The 16,384-nt window shown below is 43.9% G+C and overlaps 1 protein-coding gene across 2 annotated transcripts in view; it reads right to left on the reverse strand.

Annotated features, from left to right (window-relative positions):
* Window positions 1-15,624: 15,624 nt before the first annotated feature.
* The window catches only part of chchd6a (coiled-coil-helix-coiled-coil-helix domain containing 6a), a 62,666-nt gene continuing 61,906 nt past the window's right edge, over window positions 15,625-16,384 (reverse strand). For both annotated transcript variants that reach the window (XM_020506538.2, XM_020506539.2), the window contains one exon: window positions 15,625-16,006. In XM_020506538.2, coding sequence (XP_020362127.1) covers window positions 15,983-16,006 — 24 coding nt within the window. In that variant the 3' untranslated portion in view covers window positions 15,625-15,982. The remainder of the gene's footprint in view (window positions 16,007-16,384) is intronic.

The following is a 16,384-nucleotide window of genomic DNA, read 5'->3' on the forward strand; positions in this document are numbered from 1 at the left end:
TGGTCACAGATACCTTAAAATAAAAGTTAGGGCCGTGGATCAGTATCTGGAGTGACCACCATTTGCCTCATGCAGTATGACACATCTCCTTCTCATAGATCAGCCTCATTGATCAGGCTGTTGATTTTGGCCTGTGGAATGTTGTCCCACTCCTCTTCAATGGCTGTGCGAAGTTGCTGGATATTGGCAAGGACTGGAACACGCTGTCGTACATGCCTATTCAGAGAATCCCAAACATTCTCAATGGGTGACATGTCTGATAATTCTGCAGGCCATAACAGAACTGTGACATTTTTCGCTTCCTGGAATTGTGTACAGATCCTTGTGACATGGGGCCATGCATTATCATGCTGAAGTATGAACTGATGGTGGTGGATGAAGGGCACGACAATGGGCCTCAGGATCTCGTCAGGTATCTCTGTGCATTCAAATTGCCATATATAAAATGCAACTGTGTTCATTGTCCGTAGCTTATGCCTGCCCATACCATAACTCCACCACCACCACAGGGCACTCTGTTCACAACATTGACATTAGCAAACCGGTCGCCCACACAACACCATACCAAATCAAATCAAATAAAAATGTATTTGTCACATACACATGGTTAGCAGATGTTAATGTTGCGATGGTTAGCAGATGTTAATGCGAGTGTAGCGAAATGCTTGTGCTTCTAGTTCCGACAATGCAGTAATAACCAACAAGTAATCTAGCTAACAATTCCAAAACTACTACCTTATAGACACAAGTGTAAGGGGATAAAGAATATATGTACATAAAGATATATGAATGAGTGATGGTACAGAGCGGCATAGGCAAGATACAGTAGATGGTATTGAGTACAGTATATACATATGAGATGAGTATGTAAACAAAGTGGCATAGTTAAAGTGGCTAGTGGTACATGTATTCATAAAGATGCAGTAGATGATATAGAGTACAGTATATACGTATACATATGAGATTAATAATGTAGGGTAAGTAACATTATGTAAGGTAGCATTGTTTAAAGTGTCTAGTGATATATTTTACATCATTTCCCATCAATTCCCATTATTAAAGTGGCTGGAGTTGAGTCAGTATGTTGGCAGCAGCCACTCAATGTTAGTGGTGGCTGTTTAACAGTCTGATGGCCTTGAGATAGAAGCTGTTTTTCATCCATACACACTGTCTGCCATGTGCCCACGATAGTTGAACTGTTTCTCCAGTGTGCCTATGGCTATCAAAGGTGAGCATTTTCCCAGTGAAGTCGGTTATGACGCCAAACTAGGTCAAGACCCTGGTGAAGACGACGAGGACGCAGATGAGCTTCCTTGAGACAGTTTCTGACAGTTTGTGCAGAAATTCTTAGTTTGTGCAAACCCACAGTTTCATCAGCTGTCCGGGTGGCTGGTCTCAGACGATCCTGCAGGTGAAGAAGTCGGAAGTGGAGGTCCTGGGGTGGTCTGCGGTTGTGAGAGAAATTAACATTCAAATATCTGGCAACAGCTCTGGTGGACATTCCTGCAGTCAGCATGCCAATTGCACACTCCCTCAAAATTGGAGACATCTGAGGCATCGTGTTGTGTGACAAACCTGCACATTTTAAAGTGGCCTTTCATTGTCCCCATCACAAGGTGCACATGTGTAATGATCATGCTATTTAATAATTTTCCTGATATGCCACACCTGTCAGGTAGATGGATTATCTTGGTAAAGGAGATATGCTCACTAACAGGGATGTAAATGTAACCGATGTGAAATGGCTAGCTAGTTAGCGGTGGTGCGCGCTAATAGCGTTTCAATCGGTGACGTCACTCGCTTTGAGACCTTGAAGTAGTGGTTCCCCTTGCTCTGCAAGGGCTGCGGCTTTTGTGGAGCGATGGGTAACGATGCTTCGTGGGAGGCAGTTGTTGATGTGTGCAGAGAGTCCCTGGTTCAAGCCTGGGTATGGGCGAGGGGACGGACTAAAGTTGATACTGTTACATTGATGCTGTTGACCCAGATCACTGGTTGCTGTGGAAAAAGAGGAGGTCAAAAGGGGGGTGAGTGTAACCGATGTGAAATGGCTAGCTAGTTACCGGTGGTGCGCGCTAATAGCGTTTCAATTGATGACGTCACTTCGCTTTGAGACCTTGAAGTAGTGGTTCACCTTGCTCTGCAATGGCCGCGGCTTTTGTGGAGCGATGGGTAACGATGCTTCGTGGGTGTCAGTTGTCAATGTGTGCAGAGGGTTCCTGGTTCGAGCCCGGGTAGGGGCGAGGGGACGGACTAAAGTTATACTATTACATAAGGAAATGTGTGCACAGCATTTGAGAGAAATAAGCTTTTTGTGCGTATGGAACATTTCTGGGAAATTTTATTTCAGCTCACGAAACATAGGACCAACACTTTACATGTTGCATTTATATTTTTGTTCAGTGAAAGCAGGTTCTTCCACACAGGTGTGGTTCCTGAGTTAATTAAGCAATTAAAACATCCCATAATGCTTAGGGTTATGTATAAAATGACCAGTTGCTCATAATTTTGGCTACCATGGCTAGAAGGGATCTCAGTTACTTTGAAAGAGGGGTCTCAAAGGAGCATGGGGGTTTAAAGTGTGTGTGTGTGTGTGCGTGTGTGTGTGTGTGTGTGCGTGTGTGTGTGTCAGTCACACCAATTGAACACTTATAGGAGATTCTGGAGCGATGCCTGAGACAGCGTTTCCACCATCAACAAATCACCAAATTATGAAATTTCTTCCCTCCAATAGACTTCCAGACACTTGTAGAATCTATGCCAAGGCACATTGAAGCTGGCAGCTTGTGGTGGCCCAACACCCTATTAAGACACTTTATGTTGGTGTTACTTTTATTTTGGCAGTTACTTGTTTGTGAGAAAAATAAATGATTTGTGAATCTTACGATATGAGACTCATATCTTACTTTGTTTATTGATCCTGAGGGTCTTTGGCAAACGCCCCCCCCCCCCTCTCTCTCTCTCTCCTGGCTGTATCTGCCTGTAAGAAAGTTGCAGATGCTGAACTCAAAGTGAGGGCTGACCTTTCTCCGACCCCAGCACCACATCAACTGTGTACCAATTGGACTGCGCGGCTGTCCACATGCAAGCCTGCCTAGTCAAACATACCAGCTGCGTCGCCAAAACAAGCTCTCACATTATTAGACTCTTCAAAATGAGAAGCACTCGCACCAGTGGACTGCTGGGAGCGCTGGGAGCATGGGCACAATTGTTTTGCTTAGCGAGACAGAAATCCCCAAAACTATTCAGCCCGATCAAGTTGTGATCTTCCACATGTTAACTCCACCTCCCCTTACAGAACTGGACTGAAAGCTGTAATATATCAACAGTGATAATCAGGTTTCTGGGTCAGTCCCAAATAGCATTATTGAAATACAGCAAGAAAGCACTGAAGTCTCTATTCTGAGATTCATATTTGGGTTGCTCTACTAAGCTTACAGCACCTCTGGGAGATACAGTCTGTCTGCTTTCGCTAGCTACATGAATTTAATGTATTCTGATGACATGTTGGTATAGTCCGGACTGCCAGTTAATGAACAAACACAACAACACATTCAGTATACGGACTAGGATGTACCTGCTGTGGCCCTAAAACCATCTGGGGTAATATTAATAATACAACGTTCTCCTTTCCATGCTGGTCCCTTGCCGCTCCGCAGTTCCTGATGGAAATGGGGAGTGACTCAGGAACGGTCCGTGTGTCTCTTCCTGTCATTCACAGAAACATTAGCAGGCTGTGGGTCCTACAGATGTGCAGGGGGAATGTCAGCTGTGGCAGAATACCACCCCCCATGCCTTGATGCCACATACACGCAGCCTACCTCTGGAGAATGTTGAGGAGCAAGTCACAACACCCAGACCATACTGGATATTGGAAAGGCTGTGTGTGTTTCTGCATGTGTTTAAATAAGAGCATGTTGATACAATGTTGTAACTAGAGTCATTACAGTTGTATAGAGCAACCGTATGAAGTGTTACCCCTGCTTCTTTCCCATCTCCCACAAACCACCAACCATCTCTCTAGTAATGATACAGAACCAGTCCCTCAGAGACAGACAGAAATCTATAGCCTGGTTCTGCTACAGCGGAGGAGGTGCACTGTTAGTCTGGGTGTTGTGATTTCTTCTTACTCCCCTCCACCGTTGTGTTCTGCTCTGCTCTGTTCTGCTCTGTTCTGCTCTACTCTGTTCTGCTCTGTTCTGCTCTGCTCTGTTCTGCTCTGCTCTGTTCTGCTCTGTTCGGTTCTGCTCTGTTCGGTTCTGCTCTGTTCTGCTCTGTTCTGTTCTGCTCTGTTCTGCTCTGCTCTGTTCTGCTCTGTTCTGCTCTGTTCTGTTCTGTTCTGCTCTGTGTACAGCCCATCCTACCGTAGCACAGCTGGGAAACCTGGGAGTATAGCTATGCTATCTCTAGCGCCAGCAGGCACAGCCAAGCCAGGAGAGACAGACAGGGACAGTGGAGCTGACTTCAGACCACCTGCAGGACCACGACACCCCCCTCCACCCCACCCCACCCATGATCGACAGGTGAAGCTTTTATAAATGTTCTCCATATAATGAAGCTCACCATTGTGTGAACAGTGCACCTGAGGTGATATAAATTCACTGTAATCTGGAATGCCAAGGCGTTCTCTCAGAGTGACCAGCCCTCTGTGTCACTGTCTGTGGAACAAACACAGGACCGAACAATGACACCATTTCCCACTTAGGAGTAGCAGGTCCACCTGAATTATGCAGGTGAGGACCAATTTGCTACAGTCTCTCCTCTTCTTCTCAGACTGTGTGTGTATTTTGCACCAGGGCTACACAACCTGAGAATATACAGTTACATTAGTATATGATGAGGATTTTGATGATCTGATTTGCTCATTTGTGTCTGTACCGTATGTGTGTGTATAAGATTGCATCATACTGACAAATCTCCTGTGTGTCAGTGCATCAGGCCTATGATCTAATGGCTGGGCCAGCCCTGCATGGTGTGAGCACGGCTGGGGTGCATTGCCCCCTTCTGAGGCAGGACACCATGAATCATGTCACTGTGGATCTGTTGTAAAAAGAGGAGCCCTGTGCTGTACTCGAACAGACAGCCAGAACCTGCGCCAGCAGCACTAAATCACAGTGGTCATCACTTCTGTTTCATATGCGGAGCATGACAGACACAGATTTATGGAGGTGGCGCTGGCTGGTGTACTAAAGAGAGTAACAGGTGGGAGGGGCCAGGCAAGGCAGTCAACATGGCACACATGGTTGCACAACTAGAGAGTTTCTATGCCAGGGGTACCCACTGGGTAGGGGTTGAATTGCTACAATCCAGAGGGGTTATTGGTATATACTAAGCTTGTATTGATGTGTAGTAGCATTTTTCCTGACTGTGCACCCTGTCAAGTCTTTTTTTCCGATTGTGCTTTTTCTAACAGCTAGTTCTAATACTAGACTGTAATTGGCAGAGGATGCATCACTGTGAACATCAGTATCGTCAGCAAATATTGAGAATGCGGAGGTGTATGGATGTTTCTGTGTACATACACACCTCACAGCGTGTAATAATTCATAGCATCACTTAATACATCCCACAGTACTTAAAAGTATTGTGTTGTGCATTTTTGATCTGAGGCAAGACCGTAGCCTTCCTGAAAAAAAACCCGGAAAATATAAAGTCAAAGAGTGGCTTGGCTCCGTTGGTATTATCAGCACACTCCGAGTACAAGACTGCCATCTATCGTTGTCAGAGGGTACCTCAAGCCCTTCACGGCAAAAACACAGGTACTTGTACAAGATAAATCAATACAGGTTTTACTGTACAAGTGTAGTAAATGTGTTACTGAGGAACAGATACAGCGTATTTTATTCCATGAATGTTAGTAAGAGTGTGTGGGTCCTATACTTGAGGTTCTGCAGTAATGAGCAGTTCAACCTGCTGTATACATGTTGAGAAATAACTTACTGTTAGCTTAGAACGTTTTCTTCTCTCCAGTTGTTTTCTTACCACCCACTGAGGAGAATACTGTGTTAAACATGGTACCATAGCAACCACCTGTTACAGTATGGGAAAAGTGTGTCCAGCACCACCAAAACCATCAACAGCTACCTACATGTATATGTACAGTATAATAAGCTGTCAGGATGATAAACCACTGAAGGAAGCGGATATCAGGGCTTACTGAAGAGTATACATAGACCAGGGGCACATAACGAGCAGTTGGATTTATAGAATACAGTGGGTTTCACAGTATGCTTGGCCAATAGGAGAGCTGAACCATGTGGTGGGCTACCAATCAAGACATCATCAATGCCGTTTCTTGGCAGAACTCCATGTCATTATCTAGTTTGATTTGACAGGATGTCGACACACATTCCCCTCCAACACTGATGATTTCGAACAACCACTTGTTTTCAAGGTAAATATGCAGCAGAATGAACGTTGATGGACAACTGGATTATCATGGAATAATACATGGTCTATTGTGTCAGATGCTTGTTACTAAAGAGCATCACAAGTCAATGATGAATAATGAACAACAACAAATAGGACTTCTATCGACAGTGATCATTTTCATCTTAGCCACATGCCCAGAGGAGCAGGAAGGAAGTGCTGTCTGCCAGACTCTTTGGTAGAAAACTGAATATGGGCTCCCGCTGCTGGAACAGGAACTCTCACCATAGAGGAAGAAATCCACAATAATGAAGCACTAAGCCACTTCGCAGGGACCATTATGGGGAAAAGAAAGGGAGGGAAAAGGAAATGCGTCCCGGAGTAAAAAGATGAGCGATAAAAGGAAGACGGTGGTGTAATCCTAATTCCTAAAGGAGGATTAAATTGTGTGCTCGCTCTTCAATTGATGTAGTCCTCAAACGATAGGGTTAAGCAGGCCAACCTCTCCCCTCCTCTCCTCTCCTCTCCGGTCTAATGGCATTACAGAGATGTGGAACTCCTTTATCCGGAGGTGTAATGTCATAAGGGAGAAGTCTTTAGCTGTATATAGGCTTGTCAGGGACCAGGCCATTCTTCTGTCTAATCAGATGGAGGAGGTGATAAAAACGCTCTATGCTCTGAGCTGATTTCCCCTGGGGACGACTGGACTCGCAGGCGTATGCAGACACAGACTATCAGACCAGGCACACAGGCAGTCAATATGATACAGAGGAGGTGGATATTAATAACCACGACAAAAGTGGGTTGATAATCACAATAATGGCAATACTATAAGGGCAACAGCTTATGTGGGTCTGATTAGTCATCACATACTATACATAGTCAGCCTACACTTTCCAGATCTAAATGGTTCCTCAAGGAAACCCCCTGAAAATGGTTTTCGAGCAACCCCTGTCTGAAGGTTCAAACCGGAAACTTTTCGTGAGGGAAAGGGTTCAATTTTGAACCTTTTTAATAGTAATATTGTAGAGGTGGCAGCATATCAGATTGGTGGCGTTGCTTTCAGAGAGTTGTTTTTGGCCTTCCATTAGCATGCATTCCTGTTCATCATGTTAAATTCGTACACTGCAAATGTAATGTACCTTGAATATTTATGCATATTGTATATTCTAATATAACATTAACATTGCTGATTACATATAGTAATAAAGTGGTAACTCTTCCAACACCTCTGTTAGCCTCAGTGAAGCTTTTCCTTGCACTGTACCCAATAATCTATGAAAACTTACTCGGTAGGTCGATGTCCGCATTGTGGTTTTAAAGACGTGTTTAATTAATACGTTTTATAAACACTTCATTTGAATATTTATGAAATGCATATTGTTATATTTGGTAGTGCTTATTTGGGTTTCTCTCGACTCCAACCCCATTCAATCCGTGGAACGGATGTGGGTGGGGCTTAATCTACATAAGGGTGCTAATTTAAAAAACTCAGAAAAGCTCTGACGAAGGCCTTGCGTCTGATACATAAAGCTTATTAAAGAGCAGTGATACTATCAAGAGCAGTATGCGGGTTCCTTATTTTTTTCTCAGCCTCGGTGAAGCTACAAATCTGTCACTGTTCAACCTTAACATGTACAATACAACAGAACAGATTAACAGAAATGACAATTACTGGCCCCAAAAAATATATATCTTAAAGCTACTAAAGAAACGCCTCCACTCAAGGGTTCTTCAAGGAACCTGTTGCTACATTGAACCATTAAAGGTTTCTCCAAGAACCCCTCATACTAACCGAAGGTGCAAATATTAACTATTGACTAGCAACGGTTCTTTGAAGATCTCCAGGGTTCCTCGAGTCACCACTAATTCAAAACGTGTACACTAAAAGTTGTTGAGTGCCCAGGTTAATATGGGGAGATGAGTTTACAGCTAAACTAAGGTTTCAGAGAGGGGTGCCTCCTGTTGTCCTCCCAAAGAAGTGCTGGGTGTGTATGAGAGAGCTGGTGTGTGTGGTGAGAGAGAAGCAGAGCCACTGAGTGTGATTTTAATGAGTGTGTGCTGTGCCACAGGGCCAAGGCCTGCTGTGTGTGCTGTAATGCCAAAGGGCAGTCAGGGGAGGCAAGGCAACCACCCACCACGAGGAGAGATAGAGGGGAGGGTGTGTTGGAGTGGAAAGAACTGAAAGTAAAGTAAAAAATAATAAGGAAAGTTCACTGCGTAGCATAGTGACAAATCAATGATGAGAGTTTTTATTGTCACACTCCTCTACAGCAGTGGTAACCAAACTGTAGGGAGGTGTCTGCAGGAGGTGGCGCAGGGGTCTATGGGGCTACATAAAGAAACATTAGCTGACATGGGCTAGTTGATCTGGACATTTATAACAAGTTATAAATAGCTCTCTAAGGTATGTAATGACTAACATGACAAGAGGAACTGAAGATGCACGACCCAATTTAGAAATAGTGATTCTACTATTACAACTTTCAAGAGTACGTTTAAAGCCGGACTTGTCACAACACAACTGATTGGCTCAAATGCATTAAGAAGGAAAGAAATACCACATTCCAGGTGACTACCTCATGAAGCTGGTTGAGCAAATGCCAAGAGTGTGCAAAGCTGTTATCAATGCAAAGGGTGGCTACTTTGAAGAATCACAAATATAAAATATATTTTGATTTGTTTAACACTTTTTTGGTTACTACGATTCCATATGTGTTATTTCATAGTTTTGATGTCTTCACTATTATTCTACAGTGTAGAAAATAGTAAAATAAAGAAAAACCCTTGAATGAGTAGGTGATTTAAAGGAACTCAGTCCGGCTTTAAACGTACTCTTGAAAGTTGTAATAGTAGGATGCACAAGGTGCCATTTTGAAGTTGGGTAGTGCATCATCAGTTCCTCTTATCATGTCGGTCATTACATACCTTAGAGAGATATTTATAACAGATCAGCCAGCCCATGTCAGCTAACGTTTCTTTATGTAGCCCATTGATATTGTTGTAATTTTTGTGTCACTCAAATATTCTTGTGGCACTCTAGCCTTGGTGATGAGAAACAGCCAATTCCAACCAGTGTATCAGCATTCTCCCCAACCACTGCATTTCTTCCTTAGCAATCCCTGATCCAGGCTTGGTGAGAAGAGGCGGACTAACCAGGTCTTATTCAATTAGAATAGGACTGGTTCCGCTCTGCATTAACCACTGGGGCTAAGATGGGAGTGGATTGAATTAGTGGTGAAGCGGCTGTGAAGCTGGTAGCAGGGATTGTGTGGAGCTGTTATGTAGAGCAGGACATGCTGGAGCAGAATAGAGGCTGTCAGACAGAGGCACGCTCTAATTAAGGACCATTGTCAGAGTACTGCTCTCCTCGTGAGCTGGCTTATGTAGGAGCCTGGGAGGAGGGAGAACCACTGTTTGGAGACTACTGAGAGAGATGTTAGTCTACACTGCAGCATGGGAGGGGAGTGGTTTGGTGGTAGAAACAGTTGGTGGTCCATGTTCCGTCCATAACATTTACCAGGCATGTGTAAAGTAATTGTCCTGTACTTTGAGCCTTACATACCGTATCTTCATGTCCCATTATTTACCCCCTCTTCTCTTCAGGTGTGAGGACCTCTGCTGCATGAGATGCTAAATGGGTTTTAAATGTAGGTAGAGAGGAGGTCAAGCCAGCGGCGTGTGAAGAGTAATACAGTGTACAGTAGACCTGTGAAGACAAGCAGAGACTGCAGGAAATCCCATCCCCAGCTAACACCATTCCCTCACACTGACAAGTTGGCATGCAAGGGAATTCAATTAAATGCTTTCAGGACAATTTCCATATCACTATAATGTGTTTATCCCTGGAATAATGTATATACACATAGTGTTTAAAACATTAGGAACACCTTCCTAATATTGAGTTGCCACCCCTTGGAAGCATGGACTCTAGAAGGTGTCGAAGACATTCCACAGTGATGCTGGCATATTTTGACCTCCGATGCTTCCCACAGTTGTATCAAGTTGGGTGGATGTCCTTTGGGTGGTGGACCATTCTTGATACACACGGGAAACTATTGAGCGTGAAAAACCCAGCAGTGTTGCAGTTCTTGACACACTCAAATCGGTGCACCTGACACCTACTGCCATACCCCGTTCAAAGGCACTTAAATCTTCACACAATTCACACAATCCATGTTTCAATTGTCTCAAGGCTTAAAAGTCATTCTTTAACCTATCTCCTCCCCTTTGTCTACACAGATTCAAGTGAATTTAACAAGTGACATGATTAAGGGATCATAACTTTCACCTGGTCTCTCTATGCCATGGAAAGAGCAGGTGTTCCTAATGTTTTGTACACTCAGTGTATAATAAGGATCCGCCCCCTTTTTTCAATTTTTGGTACTGCCTGTAGCTCAGGCCCTGAAGCAAGGATATGCATATTCTTGGTACCATTTGAAATGAAACACTTTGATGTTTGTGGAAATGTGAAACGAATGTAGGAGAATATAACACAATAGATCTGGTAAAAGATCATACAAAGAAAAAACCAACCGTTCTTTTGTATTATGTTTTTGTACCATTATCTTTGAAATGCAAGAGAAAGGCCATAATGTATTATTCCAGCCCAGCTGCAATTTTTGCCGCTAGATGGCAGCAGTGTACATGCAAAGGTTTAGACTGATCCAATGAACCATTGGATTTCTGTTCAAAATGTGGTATCAGGACTGCTCAAATGTGCCTAATTTGTTTATTAATAACTTATCATGTTCAAAATTGTGCACTCTCCTCAAACAATAGCATGGTATTATTTCACTGTAATAGCTACTGTAAATTGGGCATTGCAGTTAGATTAACAAGAATTTAAGCTTTCTTCCCATATCAGATATGTCTATGTCCTGGGAAATGTTCTTGTTACTTACAACCTCAGGCTAATTGCATTAGCCTACGTTAGCTCAACCATCCCGTGGACGGGACACTGATCCCGAAGAAGGTCTTAGTTATGAACAAGCCTGTTTACAAAAGTCACACTCTGTTAGTCCCAAGTGCAACAGCAAGAGACTATTCACGGACATTAAATGGAATGGATATGAAATGAATATGAATGGATATGAAAAGAACGTGCTTCACAGTGTCGTACTGTGCTTCCTGAGATGCATCCGTGGGTGTTAAGCGTACGTGTTCACATTTAAAAGGAGGCTTTCAGCAGGCTGAATGGAACACATCTGCAGCGATAGCTCCTGTGGTAATTGGTTGAGACATGGGATCAACAGAAGACGCATTTGAATGCAGAGGATGTCATTTTCTAACCTGGTGCCTTAAAACTCATCTCTCAAGGCATTCAGGCAGCGGTTACCGTGGCAACTTCTACGTGACCGCATCACGTCATCTTTTATTTAGATTGCCCGCCAGCAGCTTCCTATAATGCTACATTTCTATGTGTTGAGACCAATTAGGTGGTCTCTCAGTACTGTAAAGATGCTTTTTTGGAATTACTCTCTAGCTATAAAACACTACTCTTAGAATTCCTTCAAATTTTCCTCAGGAAAATAGTTCCAAAGCAGCGTTCAAAGTCAGAATGTGTCACCTGAACATACTTTGCATGATCAGCTGAGATTGAGACAGTAGAGGGAGTTCAAATGATACAACATCATATAGTATGCAGCAGCTGTTCTTCCTGTCTTTGTTGATTGAGAGGGTGTGTGCGCTTGTGTGAGCTGTGTTTCCATGCTCATGGGGGGTCATGAAATTGTTGCAACCCTATGACTAGCTTGTTCAACATCTCTTTCCTATCGTCTGAGATCCCCAAAGATTGGAAAGCTGCCGCGGTCATCCCCCTCTTCAAAGGGGGAGACACTCTAGACCCAAACTGCTGCAGACCAATATCTATCCTACCCTGCCTTTCTAAGGTCTTTGAAATCCAAGTTTACGAACATTTCGAATCCCACCGTACCTTCTCTGCTAAGCAATCTGGTTTCCGAGCTGGTCATGGGTGCACCTCAGCCACGCTCAAGGTCCTAAACGACATCATAACTGCCATCGATAAGAGACAATACTGTGCAGCTGTATTCGTCGACCTGGCCAAGGCTTTCGACTCTGTCAATCACCACATTCTTATCGGCAGACTCAACAGCCTTGGTTTCTCAAATGACTGCCTCGCCTGGTTCACCAACTACTACTACTTCTCTGAGTTCAGTGTGTCAAATCGGAGGGCGTGTTGTCCGGACCTCTGGCAGTCTTTATGGGGGTGCCACACGGTTCAATCCTCGGATCTACTCTTTTCTTTGTATACATCAATGATGTCGCTCTTGCTGCTGGTGATTCTCTGATCCACCTCTACGCATACGACACCATTCTGTAGCCCTTCTTTGGACACTGTGTTCACTAACCTCCAGATGAGCTTCAAAACCATACAACTCTCCTTCCGTGGCCTCCAACTGCTCTTAAATACAAGCAAAACTAAATGCCTGCTCTTCAACCGATTGCTGCCCACACCTACCCACCCGTCCAGCATTACTACTCTGGACGGTTCTGACTTAGAATATGTGGACAACTACAAATACCTAGGTGTCTGGTTAGACTGTAAACTCTCCTTCCAGACTCACATTAAGCATCTCCATTCCCAAATAAAATCTAGAATCGGCTTCCTATATTGCAACAAATCATCATTCACTCATGCTGCTAAACATACCCTTGTAAAACTGACTATCCTACCAATCCTTGACTTCGGCGATGTCATTTACAAAATAGCCTCCAACACTCTACTCAGCAAATTGGATGCAGTCTATCACAGTGCCATCCGTTTTGTCACCAAAGCCCCACAAACTACCCACCACTGCGACTTGTATGCTCTTGTTGGCTGGCCCTCGTGTAACAGTATAGACTTTACGTCTGTCCCCTCGCCCTGGCCTGGGCGCAAACCAGGGACGCTTTGCACGCATCAACAGTCACCCTCGAAGCATCATTACCATTTGCTCCACAAAAGCCGCGGCCCTTGCAGAGCAAGGGGAACCACTACTTCAAGGTCTCAGAGCAAGTGACGTCACCGATTGAAACGCCACTAGCGCACACCACCGCTAACTAGCAAGCAATTTCACATCGGCTACACTCGCTTCATATCGTTGCTAGGTAATGCCCCCTCTTATCTCAGCTCACTGGTCACCATAGCAGCACCCACCCGCAGCATGCGCTCCAGCAGGTATATTTCACTGGTCACCCCCAAAATCAATTCCTCCTTCAGCTGCCTTTCCTTCCAGTTCTCTGCTGCCAATGACTGGAACGAACCACAAAAATCACTGAAGCTGGAGACTCATATCTCCACTGGCTGTCAGAGCAGCTCACAAATCACTGCTCCTGTACATAGCCAATCTGTAAATAACCCATCCAACTACCTCATCACCATATTGTTATTTATTTTGCTCCTTTGCACCCCAGTACCGCTACTTGCACACTCATCTTCTGCACATCTATCACCCCAGTGTTTCATTTGCCATACTGTAATAATTTTGCCACTTTGGCCAATTTATCCCCCCCCCCCTTATCCTACCTCATTTGCACATGCTGTATACAGACTTTCTCTATTGTATTATTGACGGTATGTTTGTTTACTCCATGTGTAACTCTGTGTTGTTGTTTGTGTCACACTGCTTTGCTTTATCTTGGCCAGGTCGCAGTTGTAAATGAGAACTTGTTCTCAACTAGCCTACCTGGTTAAATAAAGGTGTTCTCAACTAGCCTACCTGGTTAAATAAAGGTGTTCTCAACTAGCCTACCTGGTTAAATAAAGGTGTTCTCAACTAGCCTACCTGGTTAAATAAAGGTGTTCTCAACTAGCCTACCTGGTTAAATAAAGGTGTTCTCAACTAGCCTACCTGGTTAAATAAAGGTGTTCTCAACTAGCCTACCTGGTTAAATAAAGGTGAAATAAATACATTTGAACAAATGAAGGATGGTGTTCCTTACTTGCACCACTTGACATGCGATGACTCCTGCAGATTGAAAAAAGCAATAAAGCAGATATCTGACCGTCCGAACCTACACACTGCTGTAATTATTCTCCTGTTTACACACAGAGCAGGCAGAAGAAGAGCTAATAAGTGAACTGGGGGGGGGGGGTGTAGCCTGGTATTTGAGGATAAATGTCAGCTGGGTGTGTCTAGCCTCTGTGGACTCCTCCTCCCGGCAGCCCCAGTGATATGACTGGATAAGGCAGTGCTCCTCTAATAACACAGCCCGGAGCAGCCCACCACCTCCCACATTGTTTGCCCAAAGGGTTATCATCCTCAAAATGTCAGGCACATGTGGGGGTGTCCAAGACAATAGTACTACTGTTGTCACAAGGTTATTATGGTGGTCTGTGAGTCCGCTTTACCCTGTCACTCCTCACAGCACTCTGATTGAGAACCTTATGAAAGGCAGCGCTCCTCATAAGAGACGCATGGCAGAAAGATTGAGGCTCCGTCATCCTGTTCTGCGTCTGTTATACACCCATCCACCCCTTCATGTCAGGCAACAAATTCTGTCACCACGGCTTGACGTGAAAACCACCCTACTCTGAGATCAATCACAGCCTCCTCTCCTAGGAGTACAGACAGTATTCCTCTCAGAAGTATGACTTTTAGCAGTGCTTTAATGAATTGGACCAATAGGAAACACCACTTGATCTTTGTGATGACAGCCAAATGGGGATGGGTGCTTCTGTGGTTGAGGTACTTTCCAGTTGTTTAAACCACTGGTGAGGTGTAACACCGCTTCTTCTTGACCACGTCTCATCTCTGTCATACCAAAATTAAACTGCCTTGATGTTTTCGCCTTTGAATAGAGGAGAGCGTCTCTGGTGGGCTGGATAACATGCTCTCAGGCAGCTCAAACACCTGTATGAGCTGGTCTTTCCAACAGACACCAGGGTTATCATCTACTACCCACTCTCACTCTCCTGTTGCCATGGCAACCCCAGAAACACATCTATCACAGGATGAGATATTTTCTCTGTGAATAAAACGGCAAGAAACGGAATAAGAATAAATGTCAAGAAACAGAACAAGAATAAATATTAAGAAAGAGAACAAGAATAAATGCCAAGAGAACGAGAATAAACGTCAAGAAACAGAACGAGAATAAATGTCAAGAGAAAAGAGAATGAATGACCAAAAAGAAATGTGTTGTTTTCTACGTGCGTTCTGAGTTTTACAAAGAAACAGAAGAAAGTGGTTCAATATAGCCACTTACAAGTACTATACAGGCACAGCTATAGCCAAACCAAGAACCAGACAGACATCAGCATAGGGATATGGTTTAATTGATGAAATAATGGAATGGATATGGTAGAAACCTGATAAATGGTCAGGAAGTCCTGAGTATACTGTTAAAAAATACAAAACAAAATACAACTTAAAACCAGTCAGTCCTCTTTCAAATATCTATTTTACCCTGTAAAATGTACAGTAGCATCTACGTAGTGCAACTTCAAAATTAAGATAAAATGATTAAAACAATGTATAAAAGGCATTATGCTAACACCAAAGCAGCTCTTTACCCCTAAATATTAATCAGCGAGAGATTTGGAAGTGCCAGTCTTGTGCTGCAGTAAAACTGTTCATGGACATGAGTTTCATTCATCCTTTTCCACTGCTCTTCATCCATGGTTTACCAGCAGGTTCTGAAAACAAGGAGAGGACAATGTCAAATCACCAATACTTCAGATCAATACACAGCCCAACACACACGTCTTCAAACTCACTTCAGCTCAATTGTTAACAAAATGTCTACCCAGCCCCTGACCTCCTTCTGTCTTGTAAGGCGAGTGCCATGATTTCCGCTCCTCTGTCAAACCTGTCCATTAGATAATAACGTCTGCCCCGCCCCCTGACCTTAGTGCTGTGACGCTAAGGTCAGGGGTGTGAATAGTATGTGTGACTAGGGGGAGGAGTCTCTCTTCTAAATCAGCACCCACCAAAAGTCAGCCCGAATGATGTCTATGGTCAGGTCAGGTAATTGTAGTGATTCTCTCGGTGGGGCGGAACCACTGGCACTTTCA

The sequence above is a fragment of the Oncorhynchus kisutch genome, linkage group LG17 (assembly GCF_002021735.2).
Source record: "Oncorhynchus kisutch isolate 150728-3 linkage group LG17, Okis_V2, whole genome shotgun sequence".
Classification (NCBI taxonomy): Eukaryota; Metazoa; Chordata; class Actinopteri; order Salmoniformes; family Salmonidae; genus Oncorhynchus; species Oncorhynchus kisutch.